This window comes from Saimiri boliviensis, chromosome 15 (assembly GCF_048565385.1).
Source record: "Saimiri boliviensis isolate mSaiBol1 chromosome 15, mSaiBol1.pri, whole genome shotgun sequence".
NCBI classification, from domain to species: Eukaryota; Metazoa; Chordata; class Mammalia; order Primates; family Cebidae; genus Saimiri; species Saimiri boliviensis.
In genome coordinates, this window is record NC_133463.1 from 14,129,349 (window position 1) to 14,154,483 (window position 25,135).

Genomic DNA, 25,135 nt, shown 5'->3' on the forward strand with positions numbered 1-25,135 from the left:
TTGGGTTTATTTATTATTGAAGCATAGCCTATTATGTCCTGGAAGTGAAGTGCTGAATTAAAAAATAAATTGTGTAGTGTTGAGTTTGTGGTTGGCAACATGTGGTTAGGAAGCTGGCATCAAAGGTAGGAAAGATAGCAATTTGTGATGCGCAGTTATAAAACATTTGGTAAAATTGTTAACTGCCATAACTTAAAAGTAAGTTATTCCATATTCCAATATATGGAATCAGTCTAAGTGTCTATCGACAAGTAAATGGGTTTTTAAAAAGTAGTATATGGACACAATGGAATACTATTTAGCCATAATGAAGAAAGAAATCCTGTCATTCGTGGCAACATAGATAAACCTGAAGGACATAATGTTAAGTGAAATAAGTCAGGCAAAGAAAGAAAAATACATGGTCTCATCCATCTGTGGAATCTAAAGAGTTGTTATGGAAGTAGAAAGTAGAATCATGGTTATCACAGGGTGGAGAGGGTAGGACAATGAGGGATTGGCCACAGATGCAAAATTACAGTTAGAAAGGAGGAATAAGTTCTGGTGTTCCACCATTATAGCAGGATGACTAGGGTTAACAAAAATGTATTGTATATTTCAAAATAGAAGATAAGTTTTTGAATGTTCTCATCACAAAGGAAAAAATAAATGTCTAATGTGACAAATGTACTAATTACACTGATTTTGTCATTACACAATGAATAAATGTATCAAAACATCCTATTGTACATCATAAATGTATATAATTATTATGTGTCAATCATACAAAAATATTGTATACTTAAAGAATTCACATTTTTAGTGAGAAGTGGGTAAAACCCAAAATGTCAGTAGTGTGTCTTAGTTATTACTTGCTGCTTTTGTAAGATAATAAGCAAAGAAAAGCCTGGTTTTTAAAGTGGAAATAAAGAAAAATAGATACTTCCAGAATCCAAGGTCTTGCCATGTTGGAAAATCCAATCCATTTTTGCTCCGAAAAGAAAGAGATGAAATTAAGTAAGCATTTGAGGCAAAGTCTTTTAAAACTAAATATTTTTGCCAAGAGTCAGATTAAGGGTGTGACCTTCATGTCTACTTAAAATCTTGCAGTGGTTTAGAATGTCTCAAGGAAGAGATCAAGGTAAAGGATCTGGCCTTACCATTTGCTACTCCAGAGAGACTCACATAAATCATGAAAGATACAGAGGTGAAAAAGCAAATAAATATAGCAGATCTAAACTCTGTGCCTCCAGAGACCTATGGTGTGGCTACTGGAATAGGAAACTGATTAAGTCAGATGGAAGTTGCACCTCTAAGGTCTTCAGAGAGTTATACTTCCAAGGAAACTATGAGGTTGGAGTTAAAAAAAAAAAAGTCTATGGAGCCTTAGAGAATTAAAATAAGCCTTTGACTTCCAATCATCTATGGGAAGAAAGTAAGTCCAAAGTAGCACATCCCTCAGGAATGTATGTTTCTAAATATTGTAAAGAATGCCTCATCCTAAACACTGGTTTGCACCTGCCTTACTTGGGAAATTGGCTAGATATGAACTTAGATTTTATGCTTTTTTTTTTTTTAAGGTAGAGTCTCACTCTGTCGCCAGGCTGTAGTGCAGTGGCATGATCTCGGCTCATTGCAATCTCTAATTCCCTGGTTCAAGCGATTCTCGTCCCTCAGCCTCCTGAGTAGCTGGGATTACAGGCACTCGCCACCATGCCCAACTAATTTTTGTATTTTTAGTGGAGACGGGGTTTCACCATGTTGGCCAGGATGGCCTTGATCTCCTGACCTCATGATCTACCCACTTTGACTTTGTATAAGCAGCCATGCCCAGCTGGTTTTACACTTTTTAATGTCATCCCAAAGGACACTGGGCTACTTTGATAGGCATATGGGTCCCTTGCACAGAACAGATTAGAATATAATCATTCAATAAGTTCCTTTCCTTCACTTACCCTGATTGACATTGTGCTGATGTTTTGCATGTTATTTAACTTCTGCTCAATCTCCATTTCAGCTCTGCACATGAAAACTGCCTACATATTTGTTTGCCAGGGTTCCTCCCTCCATGGACTCCTTTGTGCATAAACAGTCACTGACAAGGGTAAAGGCCCGGCTGGCTTACAAGCATCTTTTATGTTGCCTGACCTTGCTCCTGGCACACCCCACTTAGTTACTCATTTCTGTACTCCAGTAAAGGGCACTATTAGTGTTGGGTTTGCTTTGATTTAGGTTTGAGTACGTGGAGAGTGCCTTCTGTGTGTTGACCAGTGATAGGTAAAGTCTCTATCCACATGAGGGTGCACTGAAGTTGAGTCCAGGAGTAATGGTTTTAATACCCAGAGAAATACCAATGTTCATGAAGGAGGTGTTAGGATGATTTTACAATAGTGAAACAGCACATTGTTGAACACTTGACTAGCATAGATGTTTAAGAGCCAAGAAAATGTGTGAGGAGTAATGTCAAACTGTAGAAGTAAGAATATTCTAGTTAACTGGACCACATTTTGTCTTCCCTGTAGTTTTTTAGCACATAAGACATTGTTATTAATATTTCTATTATCTAATGTGCAGGCCACTTTAATAAGTTTAAGTTTGAATTAGTCAAGATAGGCTAGGTAATGCTGGAAGAACAAATTAACTCTGCAGCCCCAGTGACTTCTCATAAAAATGGCCTCTTCTTTGTTCACAGTGGGAATGGAAATTTGGAATGAAGACGGGGGCTAGATGAGATGGTGTTCCACTTAGTCACCCAGGGACTAAGTAAGAAATTGTTATAGCCCATGGCCAGAGTAAGCCCATGGCCCTGCCCATATGTAATAGGGCTGGGAAGTGTGGGCAAGCATCAGGATGTAGATAATCAGTTAATATTTCTGCAATAATCTGCTCTTGTGGCTACCAAAAACATCTTAGCCTCTATGGAGCCACAGAACATAGAACTTACCACCCATACATCACACCCAACCCATCTCCAAAAATTTCTTCACTTGCTGCAACCATTTCTCAGTTTCAGATCTCTAAGTTTTAGGTGGTTGTCTTATCTCTACATCATATCCAGATGTGTGGAGTCTCTCATTCTGGAGATGTATAAACCAAGAACTATGTTGTCCCAGGCATACTTCTAAGTGCTTGGAAAGCAGTAGTGAGCAAACAGATAAATTATCTGCCACATGGTAGTCACATTCTATCAGAGAGAATGGCTAAACAAATAAGTAAATATATAATACTATGTCAGGGTTGGAAGAATTCTGATGACTTTAAAGTCTTTGAAATATATGATAGAAAGATTGCTTTAAAATATTTCGTAAGTTTTCTAACATTTGATTAATGTGAAAACTTCAAGCAAATACAAATAAAGTCATGTTACCTTGGCAAAAAGAATATTTACCCATAATGATCTAATTCATTTGAAAACTGGGGGAAAATAGAAATGCTCTAGGTGGTATCTTGCTTTTCTTAATTTAACACTTTGTAAGCATTTCTTTTTTGGCCTTAAACAGTTTTCAAAAATATATTTAATAGCTATAAACATTACAGGCTATATAAATAATGCTTTTTTATTTTTGACAACTTATATGATCATAAATGAAACTTATACACATAAATCTTTGCATATTTGAATATATCCCTAGCATAAGGTACTAGAAGTGAAGTTAGTGGATCTAAATGGCATGTAAATTTATGATGCTGGATATATGTTATGAAATAGATTTGTGAAAATATTATGCTTTCTCACTATTATTCCAATAATATGAGATATGTATATTTAAAACTTTAGCCCAAACTGCCGTATTAAACTGCATATTTCCATTTACAAGTGAGATTGATATTAAAAATGTGTTTATTATGCGTTCCCATTTCTTCTGTGAATTATTTGCCATTTAACATTCATCCTTTTTTTCTAAAAGGCTGTTAGTGTTTTTTCTTTTATGTGATACTTTGTGTATGAAACATCTACTTGCTACAATTTCTTAAAGTGGTAATTTGTATTTACTTTTTTAGATTTTGACGTTCAGAAGTGTCTTTATACATTCAAGCTTAGTGATCTTTTTCTTTGTTTTCTATTCCTCTTGTGCTTTGAAAACCTTCCCTATTTTGAGATCAGTAAAATATTTCTGTTCTTCTAGTCATATTTTTAAATTATATGTTTTTGATAAAAACATCTATATGTAATTTATTTTGATGAAATGAGACTTTGATCTGAGTCTTTTCAGATAGTTTATTTTCTTAACACCACTTGTTAGTAAAATAATTTATCCTTTTTTTCTATAGGGTTGTGATACTTTCTTATCTGTCAGTTTTACACACACACACACACACACACACGCACACACGTCTGCTTTTGCGCTTTCATTAATGCGTTTGAAGATTCTATTTTTAAGGTTGTGTTGTGAGTGATGGCTCCGGTACTTTTTGGCCCAGATGTTAACAAAATTACAAATAATTCTTGGTAGGTTTCGACGGAACCAGGGAGGGCTGTGGTACGGAGGCATTTAGGACCCAGGGGAAAGCTAGGCTCGGTATAGAAGGACAGAGATCGGGCGCACACGCCTCCTACCAAAATCACAGCCCCGTGTGGAGCCCAAGCTCTCATTCACAGCTTTCTAGAGAAATCTGAGCCCGAACCTGCCAGAATAGGGGACCTCACCCACCCAGTTCAGCAGCGAGGACACCTGCAGAAATACATTCCCAAAGCAAGGCTGGGCGGCCGTGTGAAGGTATTTGTTGCCTTTTTTCTCCCCTCTGTATTTGCAGAGCCTCCCTGCCTTTCCCCCTCTTGCGCGATGCCATGGCTGCGGCGTTTCAGCACTTCGGTATGTGGACAGCTCCCACCTGCAATCCCTCTGCACTCCATCCCTTCCGCACCCCGCTCCCCGCCGCCTCCGCGGTCCACCCTCCTCCCGGCGCCCGCTCAGCCTGCGCCCCCTTACACCATCAGCACCCCCATCCCCACCATCACCGTCATCATCGCCACCATCACTAGCGCGGTAACTACAGTCACACAACTGTGTCTTGCCACTTAGACAAAGCCCAAGGTCCGCAGGGTAGAGGGAAAGAGCTCAAGTTGACAGACATAGGAAGGAAAGTTCAGGTGAACGAACCCCAGAAAACAAAGAGAGACGCCTGTTTGAGAGAAACGGAAAGTGAAGGCAGGAGGGAGAGACCCCAGGCAAGGGGACAGATGGGGCACTTGCCAGACACCAGCAGTTAGCCAGCTGCCTTTCAGCAGATTAGAGACTGTTTAGTTGAGGAAATTAACATGGCCTACGGCATAATGTGATTCCAGAAAAATAGAAATGTAAGCTCAACCTGTTTCTGGTTTTCCGATGGAGAATCACCAGGAAGCAGGGTGGGGGTGACTGATGACTCATATTCACCCACACGTCCATTTCCCTTCCTAAGTGTTTAATGCAGAAACTCTGGAATTAAGTTTTTTTTTTTTAAGCTAAAATGTTTTGTAAAATAGGGACCCCAAAGGTTAACTGTGGCCATAATAAAAATAAAATGGTGATAATGATAGCCTAAGAAAGGGAGCTCTCATTCAAATGAACTATTTTTTCCAATGTTTCTTTCTGTCTACTTATTTCAATTTTCCAATCTTAAACCTCTCTTTGAAGCAAAGAAGATAGATCCCTTGCCCAAATGGCCAAAGTAGTAATGATATTCATAGCAGATGGCCTTGCTTTTGTTCATCACTAGTCAAGGACTGGCTCAGATTTGGAAGGCGAGATTTTTATGTGCTTTCTCAGTAATCAGGTGATAACACCATTTTCCTATAATAGTAAAGGGTAATAGAGTGCAAAAATTGAAAAGGCATTTTATGTAACTCTGTTTTGCCAGACTCTGCTTTTAGAGTGCTATCATTTTCTATCTCGGCTGAAGGGAAGTTGGAACATCTTTCAAATGTCTGATTAATTTGAACCCGAAAGTCTAAGCCCAAGTCACAGTGCCTGTTTGATTTAGCCAGGATCATCTGTTTTATAAGAGCTAAAAAGCACCAGCAAATAAGTGCCTGAGCCTGTCATAAATAAAAATTTTTGCTGGGTGCTCATTTAATTGATTTTTACTGAGCAATAAAGCATCGGGATTTTTTGACAAGTTATTTTTTATGAAATTAAATGAGGTTATTTAAATGGGAATGATAGGTCACATGTGTCAAGAAAGTTTAAACTAGAGCACAGAAAAGCTTAATTTTAAAATTGCCCTTGTGCATTTGTTCTGTTTCTTAAAGACAGTGAAGCAAGTTTCATCTAAACCAGCTTGCTCACCATTATAGGCACCATCAAAAATAAAGACATTCACAAATATGAATCTTCCGGAAGAAGTTTTGAGGAAGAATTCATATGTAATTCTCTTTAAGAATGAGGAATTGTAGCATTGTGTCAAATGTTAATTACTGCTACTAATTATTTAGATGTAATTCCACCTGCCTCTAAAATTCATTTACTTTTGAATCCCAAACAAGAGAACCAGCAAAATTTGTGGTGAAATGGATTTTACAGAAGAAAATTTGGTCATTCACATAATGTTCCTTGGTTTGGTAATATCCACAGTAAACAAGACCTCTTAAAAGTCCATGAAAAAGGAGATTCTTAAAACTCCCTTTTCTGTCTGCAAAGAATGGTTCAGCTCAGACATTTTTTAAAAGTGTACATGTTGCCAATTCTAGCTGCTTCACACCAGAAATGCAGGCCAGGAATCCAGTGCCTCTAGAGCTTCTCTTTTCCTGTGCTTAATACAATCTCTTGGGGCTGGGGAAATTTTAAAACAATGCTGTTTCAGTGAGATGTACAGGCATCTGTCTGTAAGCAATGACTTTTCCTGACTGAAATGTTATGCTGAGCTTATTAATTTTTATAGAATGCCAGTATCCTGGCTTCCTTACTTAAATGTTTTCTATTGAGAGCTATTTTGCCTTTAAAAATATTTTCAATAACAGAAATCACGCATTTTTGTAATGAATTTAAAGGTAAACAGAAAACGTTTTTCCAGCAGAGTGTCATCCTATATTTTTGTAGACAGGCTCATAGAAAAGTGCATCATTTTAGAATTGCATAGTACAAAGCTGGAAGATCTTTCATTTCCCAAAAGGCAAAGTCTTGAACTCTTCAGAATTGACAGTGCCTGCTCACTTCTGAAGGTTTTGTTTTTTAAACAAAGAAAGGCACTTTATTATCCCTCAGAAGTCTATTTACAACTTTACATACTCCCTGATAGCAGAGTCTTCCGTCCTTAGTAAATGGATCCAGGCTGACTTTGATCTTCTCTACTGTTCCCGTTACACAGTGACTCAGACAGAGGAGGCAGCACAGGAGAATGAGCATACAAAATATAAAGCTTGACTGTATGCACTCAGTCCAGAAATACGTCCTCAACATTGCCAAGAGACACCTTCTTTTCGACCTTCTCCCAAATGTTGCTTGTTTTGATTACTGTTCATTTTATCCAGATATTACTGGAATAAAGTTGTTTCAGGAGAAGGTCCACAGTGTGAATTTTGACAATTCTGCAACCTCTAACTGATGTTGTATCTCTTTATTGAAACTATGCTTAATTGCCAGTCTAAGTTTTTCTTAGCTTAAGGGAACTTTATGTTCTTTTGCTTGATTCTTTATGGATTGAAAATGAACTGGTCAAATATCCCCTGCCCCATAAAAAGCTTTCATTTATTTAGATAATAAGTTCATTATTCTTCCCTATCTTTGATGCCTCCCACAGCCCTTTTTTATATCTTCTCAGGTCAGGTTGCCCTAGGCTCTCTAGCTTTATGCACCTGTTCTGTGACAGGGATTATCAGAGAAAGTTTTCCTTGTGGTAGGCTAATTTCCTGTGTGCTTTCCTGCTTCCTGAGCCAGCAGAAATTTCTCCACATATGTTTGAGATGCTCTGCTCTTGTTTCCAGGATGCTTTTAGCCAAATCTCCAGTTCCCGAATATTGTGCATACCACTGATGACTCCTTTTCCATCTATGCTTCTTAAATAGTATCAAAGGTCTTAGGCAAAGTTCCATACATTTATGTGTGTCATTTACATAGCTTATTCAATGTTCATTATTTTATAGTTTTGGAGGAAGTAGGAGGCAAGTTATGGGCCTGGGAATAGTGTGATGGGGGTGGATGTTAAATTACAGGAACCATACATAAAAACCTTCTTTAACGTGTGGTCAAAACAAAATAAACAAAACATGTAAGATGTTTCTCATTTCTTTTTCTCTTCTCCGCTGCTTCTTTCCCTCCCTCTCTCTAAATTTTCCTCTTTTTCTCCCTTTCTTCTTTTGTGGTTGATATATAGAGCATGCAAACATAGTGAGAGTAATTAACTGGGTGATCCGATAAGCTATTATGAGTGTCATTGCTCCTTAGGTAAAGAACACATTTTGGGTGCTTTTATGTTCCTCTTGGACAGTATAGTAGGGCTGTCCACAGACAGTGTGAGTTCTGGCCTCAGAGGCAATTAACCTACCTCTCAACCCCTCTGGGTCATTATAAATCCTTCAGACCAGCTTTTCTCAAACATTAATTTGCACGGAAATTGCCTGGGGATTCTGTTACCCATTCAGGAGGCCTAGGTAAGTCCTGACACGCTGTCGCTAACAAGCTTCTGGGTGCTGCTGCCATTGCTGATGTGTGGACTACCCTTTGAGAAGCAAGGGCAGAGAAAAGTTTTCTTTTTAAACATTCTCACTTTTATATCTGACTATTAAATAATGACACTCATTCTAAAACAAAACAAAAACCACCCATGCTCTGAGGCAATAAGAGCTCAGAATTTCTATTTCTAATTGAGGAGAAAGTTATAAAAATAGCCTCTTTCCTCTCACCTCACTCTTAAGCTTGCTCCTGTGCTTTACTTTTCCAAGGCAGTTTTCTTAGCTGTGATTCCTGCTGCTGCCATTGCCTGTGCAGTCACATCCAGAAGGGTCACAGTTACATGGATCTGCTGGGAAAACATTTAGTAGAAAAGGGGGCAGAGAGAGTTAATGGTCATTTTGGGGTGAGTTCTGCCTTTCTTACATTCCATTATGTCCTCTTAAAAAAAAAAAGACTCTATTCTTAGAGAAATGCTCTTTCCCTTTGATGATAGAGGGGTCAAGTGTTTTTTTGTTTTGTTTTGTTTTTCTTTCTCTTCCCATTGATAACCCGAAGAAGCACCAATCTGTTTTAAAACCAATCTGTTTTAAAAATGGGAGTATCAACTGCCAATGACTTCTTATGGAGATAGTTGAATAGCCTATGAAACATCCCAATCTAATGTTCTATGTCTCTACAATTTTTTCCCTATATATTTTCTTTATTTAAAATACACTGAGGTGTAAGGTAAATGCTACTTCAGTTAAAGACTTTTTCTCTCAAACACAGTGAGAAGGAACAAAAATCCCATACTTTCTCTATAGGTTGGCTTCCCCATCAACTTCTTGCATTATTTGTCCCGAAGAAAACTGCAAAATGGTTCAAGAATTCTCTGTCACATGGGTCCATCTTCCCTGAGTCAAAGTGTATTCTAATTCTGTCCTGGCATCTATTTTCGTTACAGGTTTTCAGTGTCTTTACTCTGATGGAGCTTATTTCAATCTACTTTTAGCATTTCTTAAGAGCAGGAGCAAATGGGAGCAAATGATTGCGTGCTTTTCTGCTGTTTTAAAGGGAGCCAAGGGAGTCAGCACAATGAGTATTTACGTGGCAAGAGTTAGTGCTAGGCTAGGACTGAGCTAAACGTGATGGAAGGTGGGCTGTGAAGCACAGGATAAATTCTAGTCACACCAAACTTTCAGATAGTTTAGAGTCTCCTCTCTGTCCTTCCATACTGCTCTCCCTGTCCCTACTACAGATAGGTCATACCTGTAGGTTGTCTAACATTTAAAGAAAGTCAATGAATTCAGGGTCACTTTGTTAACTGCAGGTCTCATGATCCTTAGCCAGTACTCATGCAGAACTCCTACAAACCATAATGGCCAATTGAAAATTCATCAACTGGAAAAAAAAAAGACTCCTTTTGGTCAGCACCATGGAACATGTAATCAACCAGCCTCTAAGATTTAAGTGTAGGTTCAATAGCCTGTGTGTGAGGGAGTGTATTATCTTTCAAGAAAGATTTCAAATAGAGTTGCACTTAGAAAGATTTTTGGTCACTATGATTTTCAGTTTTGGTTCGGATGTATCAGCAGCATTTATTTTTATTTCATTCAGTATAAAAATTCCTCTGGCATTCCTAGGTAAAAATGCATATTCAATTTAAAAATTTGTAGTAAGGTTTTAGCAAGGCAAAGAGCTGTAAGGGTTAACCCAGTTCAGTATATATTGAAAATTTGAAACGTAACTTCACACATACCAATGGATGAAGTAGTTGGTTAGACTTTCATGTACAAAGTGTTGTCACGGAGATTAACTTTTCATTCTTTTCTTGTAAGAGAAGTCCACAAAAAAAAAATGGGTATAGTTTCTTATTTTATTTTTATATTAATTTAAATTTATATATACTTAAAAATTGTTCTTTATATTACTAAGAACACCCAGAAGCCATGCAAATTTGAGGTGTTGTTCAGCCATTATTGATGTTCTTACATTTCAAATAATATTTAGGTTTACAGATTTTATCTTTCTGATCATGACAACAGTATTCTATTTTCTCCCCAAATTTTGGCAATTTTGCAACATCTCTTAAATGATGTCCTTTAGGACTGGAAGGATGTGGATGTGTGTCTATTGTGTGAGTGTAGTTGAGTGTGAGGGCTCTGATACTCAAAGTGATGTTAAAGAAAGCACCTACTTGGAGAGTTAGAGCAGAGTCTTGGACAAAATGTGGGACAAGTATGTTTGAGTGCAAATCTTTGTTCTTTCAGCCATATCTGAATCTCAGATTTATCCTTTCATCTAATAAGTAACAACATAGCTTTAAAGATTGGCATGGAAATTAGATTGTATAAAATCAAAGACCTTAGCACCTAATACTCCATGAATATTTGTTGGTTATCCAACTTAAAGACTAGCTCATTATCTGACTTAGCTGTTATGTGCCACAAATATTTACCTGGAGACAGCATAATTATATCAACAAGAATATTACAGTTAATGTAAAGTAGATTTTTTTTTCCTTTCAGAAGCAGTTTCACTAACATTATTTCACAGGATTTCACCTCAGCTCTTCCCAGGGTATTATCTTTCTTCTGTCTATCACAGCATCATTGTAACAAAGAGAAAAGATAATTGATATAAAATGCCTTGAAATACTACATACACACATACATATACATATTTTTATATAAGGCATTGCTAATATTATTCTGACTTTTTCCTGATATATTTTATGTGCATTTCTAAAGATTATAACAAAATAAATAAATGAGAATAATAGACACAACATTACCAAATTGATTTCATTTGGATTTTCATACTCTCTGAAAGTATTTTTACGCTTAGACCCTGATTCATAAAGAATACTGTGTATGTTTGTAGATGCACTTTCTTAAGACTAAATTCTGTATGAGGAAAAATATACAGATTTTTTTCTAATGGAAACTTGAGATAAAATATAAAACTAGAATCTACAGATGACATGATTTTAAATATTATAATATGGATACTCTTCTTTCCTCCCTCTTACACAAAAATACCACTACCTAATTTTCTGGCTTGCTGGAAAAGGTGTGTATTGGAGTAAAAGGAGATATCCTCCACCTTGCGCTCCCCAGGGAATGTTTATGAATTACTCTCCATGCATTTGAAATGGTCTCCAAATACAGAATCATCTGGTAATAAACCGCACTGGGGGGAGATGGTCTCTGAGGCTCACATGAATCTGCCTAAACGGGCCTGTTTTGATCATCAAGCACATTTCAGTGCTGACACCATGCTTGGCACTCTGCTAGGCAGGGCAATCAATCCTTCAAACAGAATGACAAGATCTGTAATCTTTAATGTGTCATTTTTGCCAAAGGAAATATCTAAATGAAGAGCAAAAATTAGTGATAGCTGGAAAAGGCATAGACAGCTAGGTTTTCAACAGCTACAGTCATCTTCCAATGAAGGAAGGTGGAAGAGATGGCAACCAGACAGCTGTAAGGCACAGGATTAAGCCAGCCAAGAAAATCTATTTATCCACTGGCATATTTAGGCTCATCAAACGGTAAGATTAAAAGGAAGTTTAGGGAACCAGAGTGAGGTTTTGAGACTTGCAGATGGTCACATGGGTCTTAAATCATAAATAATAGAACCTCTCTGCCACACATAAGAAAACAGCAAAACAGTAAAGAGCATGGGTTCAGAGAAAGATTACTTTGGGCCCAATCCAGTTTCTGCCCCTTAGTGGCTGTGTAATTTTGGGTAGCCATTTAACCTCTCTATATGCCTTAGTTTCCACATTTGAAAAATGAAGACAATACTATACTCATTTCATACAGTTGTTCTGAGGATTAGATACTGTAGTCTATAAAAAGAGAGTCTGCAAATGCCTAGGGTATAATAAATAGCTATAATAAATAATAGGTATTATTATTAATACCACCAGCACAGAAAATCATTTCCAGTTCTTCATGTGATACAAGTTCAATGTGTTCATTTATAACTTGGAAAAGCTGAAAGAGAACCAAGTCCTTTATGTGAACAAAATATTATAGTCAAATGCAAACACTATAGCCTGGTGAACATTCTTCATATAGCCTTTCTAGTGCCTTAAATATTATCAATTGAAGTTGTTATTTAAGTAGCAGCCTATTCAGACTTCTGGTATGAAGAATTTGCCTTTAACAGAAAATATCTATGTTATCCTAAGTTATAACGCCCAGTGACCCTGGCTTGAGTATTCTCCCCAGAAGCTTCTACTGTATGCTGAGCACAGAATAAAGATATAGATTGAAGCAAATTTGTGTCAGATATTATAGATTGGATGCATAGCTATATGTGGAAGCAGGCTATGAAAAATGCAATCTCAACTTTCCTTTTGAACCCATAGTAATTTATCTCAGAAACATTGTTGAGTTCCCTGAACTATAAGATAAGTAACTTGCTCCAAGCTTTAAATCTTCTGTAGGGAATGAGCCATTGCTATGCTTTGTGCTTTATGCACTGTGCTCTGTGGCTTGGGACTGTGAACATCACCTGGCATGCTTTAGGGAGGTGAGAATCTGAAGCACAATGTACTTAGACTAAATTCTCCAGGAAAAACAAAATACTTTGTAGATGAGCAAAGACATTAATCAATTAGCTGCAACACCTCACTTAAGAATAAACTGTCTTGGAGGTACTGATACACTTATTCATTCATTCAAACATTTTAACTACTTTCTTTATTCACGTATTCTAGGTCTATTTACTGAGCATCTACTTCATGGCAGCCACTGTGCTAGGCACTGAGGATGTGGTGGTGAATGCAATGAAGTCACTCTGCTAATGGAGCAGACCCTCTTTGGGCCATGCCCTGTATGAATTAAATCCAGTCCTTCTCTGTCAGGTGTTCTGGATAAAATGAGAGAAAGGAAAATGGCAATAGAATATGGTGTGGTCAGGGATGTGGGACTACTGTGACCTCTGAAGGTCAGGAAGGGTTTCCTGGGGAAATGAGTTTCAAGTGGACTTGTGACGGGCGAAGAGGAGTCAATTAGTGGTCATTTGAGAGAGAGGGAGAGAGATAGGGAGAGGGAGAGTTTTTACCAAGGCACACAAAGGTGCGAAGAAACTACCAATGGCTGCATGATCAGACAATAAATCTGGAGAGTTATAAAGGGACCAGAAAGTGAAAGGTCTTAAAACCATGCTACATAGTTTTATACTTTATCCTAGGAAAACTAGATGCTAATGATAGGTGTTAATAAAGGAGTGACATGAGCATATTTCAACTGTAATACAGAGAATGGATTGAAATGCAGAGAAAGGACTGACAGCAAGGGTACCAATAGGGAGAATGTTGCAGGACTAAACAGATGAGTAGTAATGCAGTATAAATAAAGACAGTGATTATGGGGATGGAAATAATTGGGCAAATTTGAAAAATGTTATGAATGTGATTGCCTGGTAGTGGGCGATAAGAGAGAGGTGGAATAATAGTTGAGTCCACAGTTTCCAGCATGGGAAACTGCTTTGATGATTATGTCATTTACTAAAAGACAATGGCAGAGGAGCAAATTCAGTGTGAGGAACTATGATTAGCTCAGTTTTGAACATACTGAGTTTGTGTTGTCTGTGAGTCAAATAAGTGGAGATGTTCAGTAGGATGTAGGATGTGCAGCCTGAAGATCAGGAGGGAGCTACGGACTGAAGTTGTAGATGGGGGAGCATGGGGGCAGCATCTTGGAAAATACTAACATTGAAGATGTGAGCATGGAAAGAGAAGATGTAGAGGGAGGGACAAAGGGCTAGGTGGCAAATGAAGGGTAAATGGAATCACCGAAAAAAACGGGAAAATGGGAGGAGGAGGTCTAAGAAGGGTGATGTAGTCAACATCAAATAATGAGAGTGCTCACCTACAGTAGGTGCTGAAGTTTATTTGCTATAGTAGCAGAAATGACATTCACTGGTAGAATGACCATCTGTCTGAGTTTGCTTGGAAGCCATTGTTCTGCCATCATTATTATTAGCACCCTGTAGTGCCTAAGTTTGGATAATAAGTTATGTCAACATCCATGTCATTGATTGGTATGAGCAGTTTCAGCAGCATGTCAAAAATAGATTGCAATGAGTGTAGGGAAGAACTGGAGAAGGAAGACTTTGGGCGAGGCTGCTTTCCGAAAGGGCTGTCAGAGAAGGAATTTTAACATCAGGTGGGCATTAAACTAATAGGTTTTGAAATTTCTTCCAATACTGGGAATCGTTTGTAACACTATTTTCCTTTACTATTATGAGTCCTCCAAATCAGTGAGAAGTAAGACTCTTAGGTTTCTTACAGAATATCACAGAGCTAAATACTATTTTCTTACAAGTTACTTTACGAAACCGACATTTTATAAATAAAATTATTTTTATTATTATCTTGAAAATGAATACCAGTTACTTAAACTGGCTTTTATCTCCTCCATATCCAAAGACAATGTAAAGTAGAAATATGCGGGCTGATTGTCTCTCTTAAATTATTGTTAGTCCTAAATTAAGCAAAAGAACCATCATTTATTTTGTATGATAAAGTTTTAACAATAATGATTACATTGGGAGTAAATATTCTACCTCTTATTGCAGATAAGATTGACTTAGGAAAGCTAGAAAAAATATGTGCCTCTAAGTTTATGTATACCTAGTGTGTCTTCTGATTTTTGGAACTTCCAGCTTAGACCAAACAGATGTCTGCGAGAGTTTAAGCATTTATATTTAAAATAAGATGCAAACACTATGGGTGTTTTTCTGTATACCATTTTGGTGGAGAAATCATAAAGGATGTATCTGAGTGGATTAAAATATAATTATAAGTAAAACAGCATCATAGGAGAACAGACAGGTTATATACAACGGAAGAATTTTTAAACTCATATGGATAGTGGGTTGAGTGAAGAGCCAACCAACAGTCTCAAGTCCCTCTTGCCTTCCTAGTAAAAGAATGGCAAATGCAAATAATAAAGTCATTTGTAAATGTCCCTGTGAGCCTCCTTGCCAGTTGTTGAATTTGATTATTAGAGGTCAAGCTTCCAGCCATAAGTCTGTCCCCATCCCCACCCTTCACACACACTGGTGGAGGACTCCTGTGAGTCACAAACACCGGTGGGGTTAAAACAGGGAAAGCTTTTTTATAGTCAAGATACAAATGGCTGGCTTTTAAAAAGTGGGGGAAGGAGCATTTCTGTGAAAGATACTTCTGTTTGAGAAAAGAGGCCAATGGGAAGCAGTAAATTGTACCATAGCTATAATTTCTTTGCCATATCTAAGCCTGTGAGGGGTCCCATAAAGCATGCTGTCACAGAGAAGTATCCTCTCCTCTCACATTTTCTTAAGGTAATTAATAAAAGTGCACTCTATTGCTAATCTGGTCAGGCACTATTATGTTAACTGGTCAATGGAACTAAAACGTTCCCAAAGATATTTCAAATATTTGCATATTAGGTATTCAAGTTGTCTATACTCAACTTATGCTCAATACCCCATTTTAAGGATAATTTATCATTTGTTCTTTGGTTACCTGATGTAATCAGACACGCAACCTAATATACTGTTTTTCTGTCTAAGCTCCAATTAATTTGCCCAGACTTTCTTTGTATCATCTCTGTTTTGTTTCTTTTGTGTGTATTTGTTTTTCAGTAAGCAATGGCCTCAGTTTTGCTTCTCTTTTGGATGGACACCACCACATAGGGCCTGAATGTGAAAGAAGACCCTCTATTTGTCTGTTCCAGGGCAGTCTTGTAGTAAGACACTGTTGAATGGGCCACATTTTCAGCAGACCATCAGGTGAATGGGACCAATCTCTCTTCTTCCAAAATATCAGAAGTTAAACACTTGGAACGGAGATTTGGCCAAGATGACCCATTTACAGGCTGGACTCAGTCCAGAGACTATAGAGAAAGCTCGCCTGGAACTGAATGAAAACCCAGATGTTTTACATCAGGATATTCAGCAAGTCAGGGACATGATCATCACCAGGCCTGACATTGGATTTTTACGTACAGATGATGCCTTCATCCTGAGATTCCTCCGAGCCAGGAAGTTTCACCAAGCGGATGCCTTTAGACTCCTGGCTCAGTATTTCCAGTACCGCCAGCTAAACCTGGACATGTTCAAAAACTTCAAGGCAGATGATCCCGGCATTAAGAGGGCTCTGATCGATGGGTTCCCCGGGGTGCTGGAAAACCGAGACCATTACGGCAGGAAGATTCTTTTGCTGTTTGCAGCCAATTGGGATCAGAGTAGGTAAATGTAGATAGTGTCTTTACTTGGTTTTTCTTTGCGTAAGCATCGTCACTGCATGTTTGGGTTTGTATGGCTTTACATGTAATGAACTTTCATTTAAAACAATTTCACATGTTCACCAAGGAAGATTTAAGGCCACAGGTGTGCTGTCCTCAAAAGGCAATTCCAGATGAAGAATAGAATCATAACATTAGCGTTGTAAGAGACCTTGGAAGTTATTATTCTGTTCATCAAAGTGGGTCATTCACTTTAGTAAAATTGAAGGTGGGTCTTTTAGAAGAACTGTATATTCTGTATTTGGTGTTCTCATCTTTAATAACAGCAAAAAAATAGATTCAGTAGTGGCTTAATATCAAGTATTTTCAATGCATAAAATAATTTCTTGGATCCTCTCCATAACTTGAATAACCTGTATTTCTCCTGAGTACCAGATATTTCTAACCAGATACCTGTTAGACCTTCCTCCCTGAAAGACCTATAAGGAACCTTAAACTTGACATATCTCAAACTGAAAACATCATCTTTCTCACTCTACCTGCTCTTTCATTCACCCAGTCTCTCAAGCCAGAAACCCAGAAGCCATCCTTGACTGACTGCCCCTGGCTTTGGTATTCACGTCCAATTAATTGTTAAGTCCTACCACTTTCTTCTTAAAAACTTCTCAGATCTCTTCGCTTCTCTTTGCTCCCATTACTATTGCCTGTCTAGGTTCTCATCATTTTCTCTTTCACTACTGCAGCAGCTTCTTAGACAGTACCAGTATCCCTGCCTCTAGTCCCATCTCTCCGGAGTCATTCTAGGTTACATTGTAGTCAGGGTGACCCTTCCAAAATTCTGGTATGTCACTTCCCCTATTACATGGCACATTAACCTTTCATATTTTGAAACAGGAAAGTATGGATTATTCTGCAGAATTATTGTATTAGTCCATTCTTGCATTGCTATAAGGAACGACCTGAGACTGGGTAATTTATGAAGAATTTAGTGACCTGCAAAACGATTGAAATAAAGTAAGGTTACGATCCATCTTCTGCATTTCCTCCTCTGCTTCATCTTCTGCTCGTCTTCACATTCTCTGATCTAGCTGGTTGGGAATATAAGCCTTGCTTTGAACAGTTGAGGTTTTTAAATGGCTCCAACCCTTTGGATTTTACCTGTCAGACACCCAAAGGAGAGACAGCCATCCCCTATGGCAACCCCAATCATCCAACTTCAAAGACACATTCTGCCTACTGATGCATCTTTATGGTCCTTGAGGAAGCTAGTCTTCTTCTACTTCCCCCCAAATCCTGTTTGTCTTCCTCTACTTCCCCCCAAATCCTGTTTTTCTCAGGCACCCAACCTCTATTCCTATTAATGCATTTACAATAGAAGTGTAATAGCCACTGTTATCATAGCTTTTTGAATATTTATGACAAGCTCTGCTAAGCATTAATATATATTATCTCATCTAACCCACCTAAGACCTTTGCATAATAGATATTAGCACTATGACCCCTCTTTTACCTTTGATGACCCAAGGCTTTTAGAAGTAAAGGAACTCATTCATGTTACACAGCTAGTGAATACACAGTGGAGTTGGGCAATGGTAGTTTGATGTGAGAGCCAGTCGTCTTAACCCGACTTTACTGTAATTGTGTGTTTACTTTGTGTATTCTTACCTCTCTTCCCGAGACTGCAGTTTCCTTGAGAACAGAGTACATGTCTTTTGCATGTTTATATCTTTGGTGCATGGCATAATAGCCAATGAATGTTGAATGAGAAAGAATGAATCAATTTCCAAAACATCACCTATGGCTTGAGCTTTCACAGAGATATTTAACCTAAAAATATCTCAATCCCCATAACCATTAAAAGGAATTTCTAAAGTGCCTCTTCAATGCCTCATGTCACTACTCTTCCTCTTCAAAATGGTAACAGTATAGGGCACCTTGGTGACCACTGGCTGTTTTGTGGTTGATAATTTGAAATGAGGCAGTCTAATCCTGGACAGGCATTTGCATATTTTAACACTATTAGTCTAGAATTTGGTTGAGACTCCACCTAGGCCTGGGCTGCCTTTTCATGTTTCTGCTCTGTTATTCTGTAATAATGATATGTAATAACATATCATATATCATATCATAATTAACATAATTAACGATGAGTCTCTCACTACATTGCCTCACTGATGAGACAGATTTCTAGGTCTTAAGATTCATCCATCTTTATCATTTACTCAGCAAACTTTCAGCAAGTATAGACTTTGTGCCAGAGGTTGTATTAGGACAATGAGGACAGCAGTGAGAACCCACAATCCCTGCCAGTAAGGACCCCATTGTTTAGTCTGATGTTTAGCAATGGTGCAAACATACAGCTCACTCCAACTGCCATAAAGTAATTCCTTCTGAGACACACAACTCATTGGTGCAGGATATCAGTGTAAACTAGAGGCAACAGCTATCCTCTCAAAAATGGCACATTAACATTTTGAATTCTGAAATAGGAAAATATTGATGGTTCCGGAGAATAATTGTATTGGTCCATTCTTGCATTGCTATAAGGAACTACCTGAGACTAAGTAATTTATGAAGAAAAGAGGTTTAATTGACACAGTTCTGCAGGCTGTATAGGAATCATGGCTAGGAAGTCCTTAGGAGACTTACAATCATGGCAAAAGGTGAAGGAAAGGCAGGCACATCTTCACATAGTGGAGCAGGAGAGACAGAGATACGGGAATGTACCACACACTTTTAAACAACCAGCTCTCTCAAGAATTCTCTCACTAGACATCATTAGGGCGATGGTGCTTAACCATTAGAAATCACCCCCATGATCCAATCGCCACCCACCAGGCCCCACCTCCAACACTGGGGATTAAAACTCAACATGAGATTTGGGTGGGGACAGCAGAGTCAAACCATATCAATAATTATGCTGACTTCATTTGTGCATAGTTGTTTTCAGTGTTCTAGAAATTCCATCTGCTAAGACAGATGAGGCAGAGAACATCACTAAGTGGAAATGTACACATAAAGAAATGAGCCCTCGTGAAATATTTTATTTTGTGTTAGGATTTGGTCTATGTATATCCCAAAATGTGTTAAGAAGAACAAATCTTAGTAAATAATCCAGATGTTTATGATTATGATAACCTCAGACAAATTACTTCACCTCTCTGTTTCTCAGTTCCCTCTTGTGTAAAATAAGAAGTTTGAACTATGTAATTCCTGAGATACCTTCCAGTTTTCATGGCTCATGAATGTGAAGCTTATTCAGTCTGATCCTATGGATAGGAAGGGACTTAAAAATTTACTTAACAGTCTCTTAATTCGCTAGACTTTTTAAAGTAATCTCTCTCCTGTATTCTCCCACTCTACGTTTTTCAAACTGCAGTATTATTTGTCCCAGATCATTATGGTTTTTAATAGAAAGGTTGTAATGACATGGCTATTCCATTGGAATAGCCAAATATTTGATGCAAACAAGCCTTAGTTTGAATTTCAATATTGTCATGTTGTTTAATGGTTATATAACTTTGGACAAGCAACCTCCCTGAGACTCAGCTTTCTCATCTGTAAAGTGGGAATGAGAGTGATGTCTATCTAACAGTATGGCTGGGAGGACTGAGTGAAATAATGCATTGAAAAAAAAACATAGCTTCTTGTTTGATACCCTGTAAGTACTCTAGATATTAGCTTCTAGTATTATCACTAATACTATAAAATATTCCATGTTAAAAGTAATAGAGGACAGATGATAAAATGAACTGCAACCAGAGGCTGGAATCCAATATTTGAAAATAGGAATGGGGCAATGAATATGAACTATGGCATGCCTATCCTAAGCACCTGTTTGCTTTGTCCCCAAATGTGTTTCCTTTCACACAGACCCAGCTCAGCAGGGCCCAAAAGGCCTGGGAGGGCTGATACAGCTTTTTAAGGAGATGGCTTCACTCTCACCGGGGGCTTGAGATGACTGGGAAGTCATTTGAATATCTCATGTAAAGGGTTTACTAAGATTAAAATGGCTATTAATATTTATTAAGACAATGTAAATCTCATTCATCGGGACCCAGACACATGGAAAAAAGCTCAGAAGAGTGAGTGATGGGAAGCACTATCCCTTGAGGGTTCATGCCAGGCTCTGTTTGCTTGGATTCAACGTGGCAACTGAGGCATAGGCAGTGCCTGGGCTACCTGAGCATAAACTGGCCTTGCGTAGACATTGGACCCCGGTAGAGAGCTGACTGACTTCTGCATTTTCTGAGTCTGCTAGGCTGAATCAAAACCAGATGGATTCAATCAGCGACCATGTATTTATTCAAAAAATGAACCTGACTCTCCCAGAGTGAGCAGAGTGTGTATCCCAACTCCCCACCTTGGTATGTAATGGTGACCTAGGGGACGTTGTTGGTCGATAAGCCCTCTGATTGTTCTCACCTGAACTCATATCGGCATTGGCAAGAATTTACTATTTGCCCCTTTAAGATCCAATCAAAAATAAATTCATTTCTTGCTTCTTTCTAAACTGCAGACTCACACTTGGTCATAATAAGCCCAGTTTGCCATGAATGTCCCAGTGCTGGAGAAGAAAATCTGAGCATAAAGGGACACATCTGTTTTTTCTGGATTTCACTCAGTTTAAAAAAAAAGGTTGAAACTGGTCAAGCTATTTTGCTTTCTAGACTCTCAATTGTATCAAGTGGAAATGATAAGATACCTGGCATGTGGGGCTGTTGCAAGAATTAATCACAACTGCCCTTCTTGGTGGTGTCCAGAGGCCAAATAGAAGCATGATTAAGTGCATAAACTCTGAAATCCAATGGCCAGCTTCCAATTCCAGCTCCTCCTAAGCTGCCATGGGGTCTCGAGCAAATTGTTTAAATCCTTTTTACCCTCAGTTTCTCACCTGTAAAGTGGGGGTGATGAAAGGCATAGGTGAGTACTAATTGGTGCTCAGTAAATGGAAGTTGTTTTTTAGGAAAAAATTAAATCAGGGAAATAACTAGGATACTGGGTCAAAAGATGTACTGTCTTTTGTAAAAATTTTTTATTGAAGTAAAAAATATACATATATAATTTTACATCTTTTCTACTTTTTAGTGTACAGTTTGGTGGCGGTACATACAATTATATTCTTGGTTTCTCCTTCATCCTTTTCTCCCCTCCCCTCCCCCTCTCCAGTAGCCACCAATCTACTCTCTGTCTTCATGAGATTCACTTTTTTACCTCCTGCATGAGAGTGAGAACATGAAATGTTTGTCTTTCTGTGCCTGGATTATTTCACGTAATGTAATGGTCTTCAGTTCCATCCATGTTTCTGCAAAGGACAGAGCTCATTCTTTTTTACGGCTGAATAATATTTTATTGCATATATATACATATATACTATATTTTCCATTTTTAACTTTTAAGTTTGGGGTACCAATGCAGGTTTGTTACATAGGTAAACTTGTGTCATGGGGGTTTGCCATACAGACTATTTCATCACCCCGGAATTAAATCTGGTACTCATTAGTTATTTTTCTTGGCCCTCCCTCTTCCCACTCTCTACTCTCTGAAAGGCTCCAGTGTCTGCTGTTCCCCTTCATATGTCCACGTGTTCTCATCATTTAGCTCTCACTTATAAGTGAGGAAATGTGGCATTTGGTTTTCTGTTCTTGTATTAGTTTGCTAAGGATAATGGCTTCCAACTCCATTCATGTCCCTGAAAAAGGACATGATCTCATTCTTTTTTATGGCTGTATAGTATTCCATGATGTATATCCAGTCTATCACTGATGTGCATCTGGGTTGATTTCATGTCTTTGCTATTGTGAATAGCGCTGCGATGAACATATGTGTGTATGTGTCTTTAATACAATGTTTTATAATCCTTTGGGTATGTATCTCCAGTAATAGGATTACTAGGTCAAGTGATATTGTTGTCTTTAGCTCTTTGAGGAACTGTGACACTGTTTTCCACAATATTTGAACTAATTTACACTCTCATCAATAGTGTATAAGCATTCCCTTCTTTCCACAACTTCACCAGCATCTGTTACCTTTTGACTTTAATAATACCCATTTTGGCCGGTATGAGATGGTGCCTCACTGTGGTTTTGATTTGCATTTCTCTAATGGTAATGTTGAACTGTTTTTTATGTGATTGTTGGCCACATAAATGTCTTTTGAGAGGTGTTTGTTCATGTCCTTCACTCACTTTTTTATGGGGTTGTTTCTTCCTTGTAAATTTAAGTTCCTTACAGATGATGGTTATTGGACCATTGTGGGATGCACTGCTTGCAGAAATTTTCTCTCATTCTGTAGGTATCTGTTTACTCTACTCATAGTTGTTTTTGCTGTATAACACTTTTTTTTTTTTTTTTTTACTCATTCATCTGATAATGGGCACTCACATTGATTCCATATGTTGGCTATTGTTAATAGTGTTGCCATAAACATGGGAGTGCAGATATCTCTTTAATATATTGATTCATTTCTTTTGGCTATCTACCCAGTAGTGAAATTACTGGATCATGTGAACATTCCATTTTTTGTTTGTTGAGGAACCTTCATGCTGTTCTCCATAGTAGCTGTGCTAATTTACATCCCCTCCAACAATGTATAAGGGGACCCCTTTCTTCATATCTTTGTCAGCATCTACAAGATGTACCCTTGAAGGGCTGCAGCATTTGAGGCCATTACCAAGTTTTCTTTACCTAGAAAATTACAAAAAATGCAGCTGAGAACCCTGAGCTACCCATATGTGTAGATGTCCTCTAATAGCTCAGCTATGGCTGAGAGACTCTGAGAAATCACTTCGTTTTAGTGACCCTACCTATTATGTTTATTATATTCTCAGGATATAAGAAAAGAATGGAGGTAGGGGTGAATCCAGATAATAAAAGCCTCAGAATACATTATAATAGTAACCATTAGTGTTGTGTACTTGATGGGGGAAAAACAATTGGAAATGCATTGCAAGTCGTAATATGTACAATTACAAGGAAGATTCCTTTGTCAGGGTATTGTTTGTTTCTCATAATTAAAAGCTCAGAAATCAGCAATCAGGTTGAAAACTAGATTAAAAAGTGGTTATTTAAGGAAGAAGAGGCACTTTAAGCATGAGTTAAATTAGGGTAATTTACTAGAGAGAAGAGAAAGTTGATAAACAATTTGATTCCACCTTCAAGTACATAGATCCACTATAAGAAGGCCAAGGGTCCAGGAGGTCCTTTCTCCCCAGAATACAGAGCGAGGGCCAAAAGGTTGCATTTAAGATGATGTCTGAGCCAGGAGCTCAGACTCAGGGCTGTAAAGGTAAGGGATAGGGCAAAATTTAAGGGGGCACAAACACAGTAATCAAAATAAATATTGTAATAAAATATTTTAAAAACTCAAAATGCAAAAGAAATTCTTGATTAACAAAATATCCAAATTTTATTTCTTTATTTACTTTGTAAAGAAAGCATGCTTACATTTGCCTTTTATTGCTAAATGTCTTTTTATTTTTGTAGATTTAGGGGGTACAAGTGCAGTTTTGTTACATGGATATATTGTATAGTAGTGAATTCTGAGCCTTTAGTGTAACCATCCCTTGAACGGTGAACAGTGCACCCAATAGGTAATTTCTCACCTCTCTTCTCCCTTCCACCCCCCACCTTATGGAGTCTCCAATGTCTGTTATTCCACATTCTGTGTCCATGTGTACATATTATTTAGCTCCCATTTCAAAGAGAGAACATGTAGTATTTGACTTTCTGTTTTCAACATATCCAAATTTTAAAGAAGGCAGGATCGGTATTATTGATTTTCCTTTGGCCTCAGGCTCCAACTTGGCTCAGGAAAGCACTGCTCAGACCAATAAGATTTCTCAGGGGTAGAACCTTAAGTTGGCTGCTGATCAATTATATTACAGTACATAATACTGCACATATATCGACTACACAGCTGCATAGTCATTATGGTTCTTAAGCATTTCCACTTACGTTTTCTTATTTAATGCTCATAACAATTTGGCAGTTTCTGTATTACTAAGTTACTAATGACATAAACATAGTTTCAGGAGGAGAAGACACTTTCTAGTCAAGAAGCAATATGACTCATCCATGGAAAAACTTAACCCAGACTCAGAGCTTCCAATTCCAAGCTCATCCCAAAGGCATCTGAAGCCAATCACTCAGCCACTGAGTGGTTAGATGTTTCAAAATATCCATGGAGCTTCTGAAAGACTGCAAGTGGGTTTCTTGGCAGATAATGAGTGTGTGTATGAGCACCATGAGTCATGGTGGAGGGGACCTGAGGTCTGGGCACAGTGCTTAGAAGGCACACAGTCGGCAGGAGGAGCTGCTTGATCTTACTCAGTAGAACCAT

The 25,135-nt window shown here is 38.0% G+C and overlaps 1 protein-coding gene across 1 annotated transcript in view; it reads left to right on the forward strand.

Annotated features, from left to right (window-relative positions):
* Window positions 1–4,523: 4,523 nt before the first annotated feature.
* CLVS1 (clavesin 1) overlaps window positions 4,524–25,135 on the forward strand; it is a 213,706-nt gene continuing 193,094 nt past the window's right edge. Inside the window, exons 1-2 of the mRNA XM_003935524.4 lie at window positions 4,524–4,697; window positions 16,194–16,799. Of these exons, the coding sequence (XP_003935573.1) occupies window positions 16,345–16,799 (455 nt within the window). The 5' untranslated portion in view covers window positions 4,524–4,697; window positions 16,194–16,344. The remainder of the gene's footprint in view (window positions 4,698–16,193; window positions 16,800–25,135) is intronic.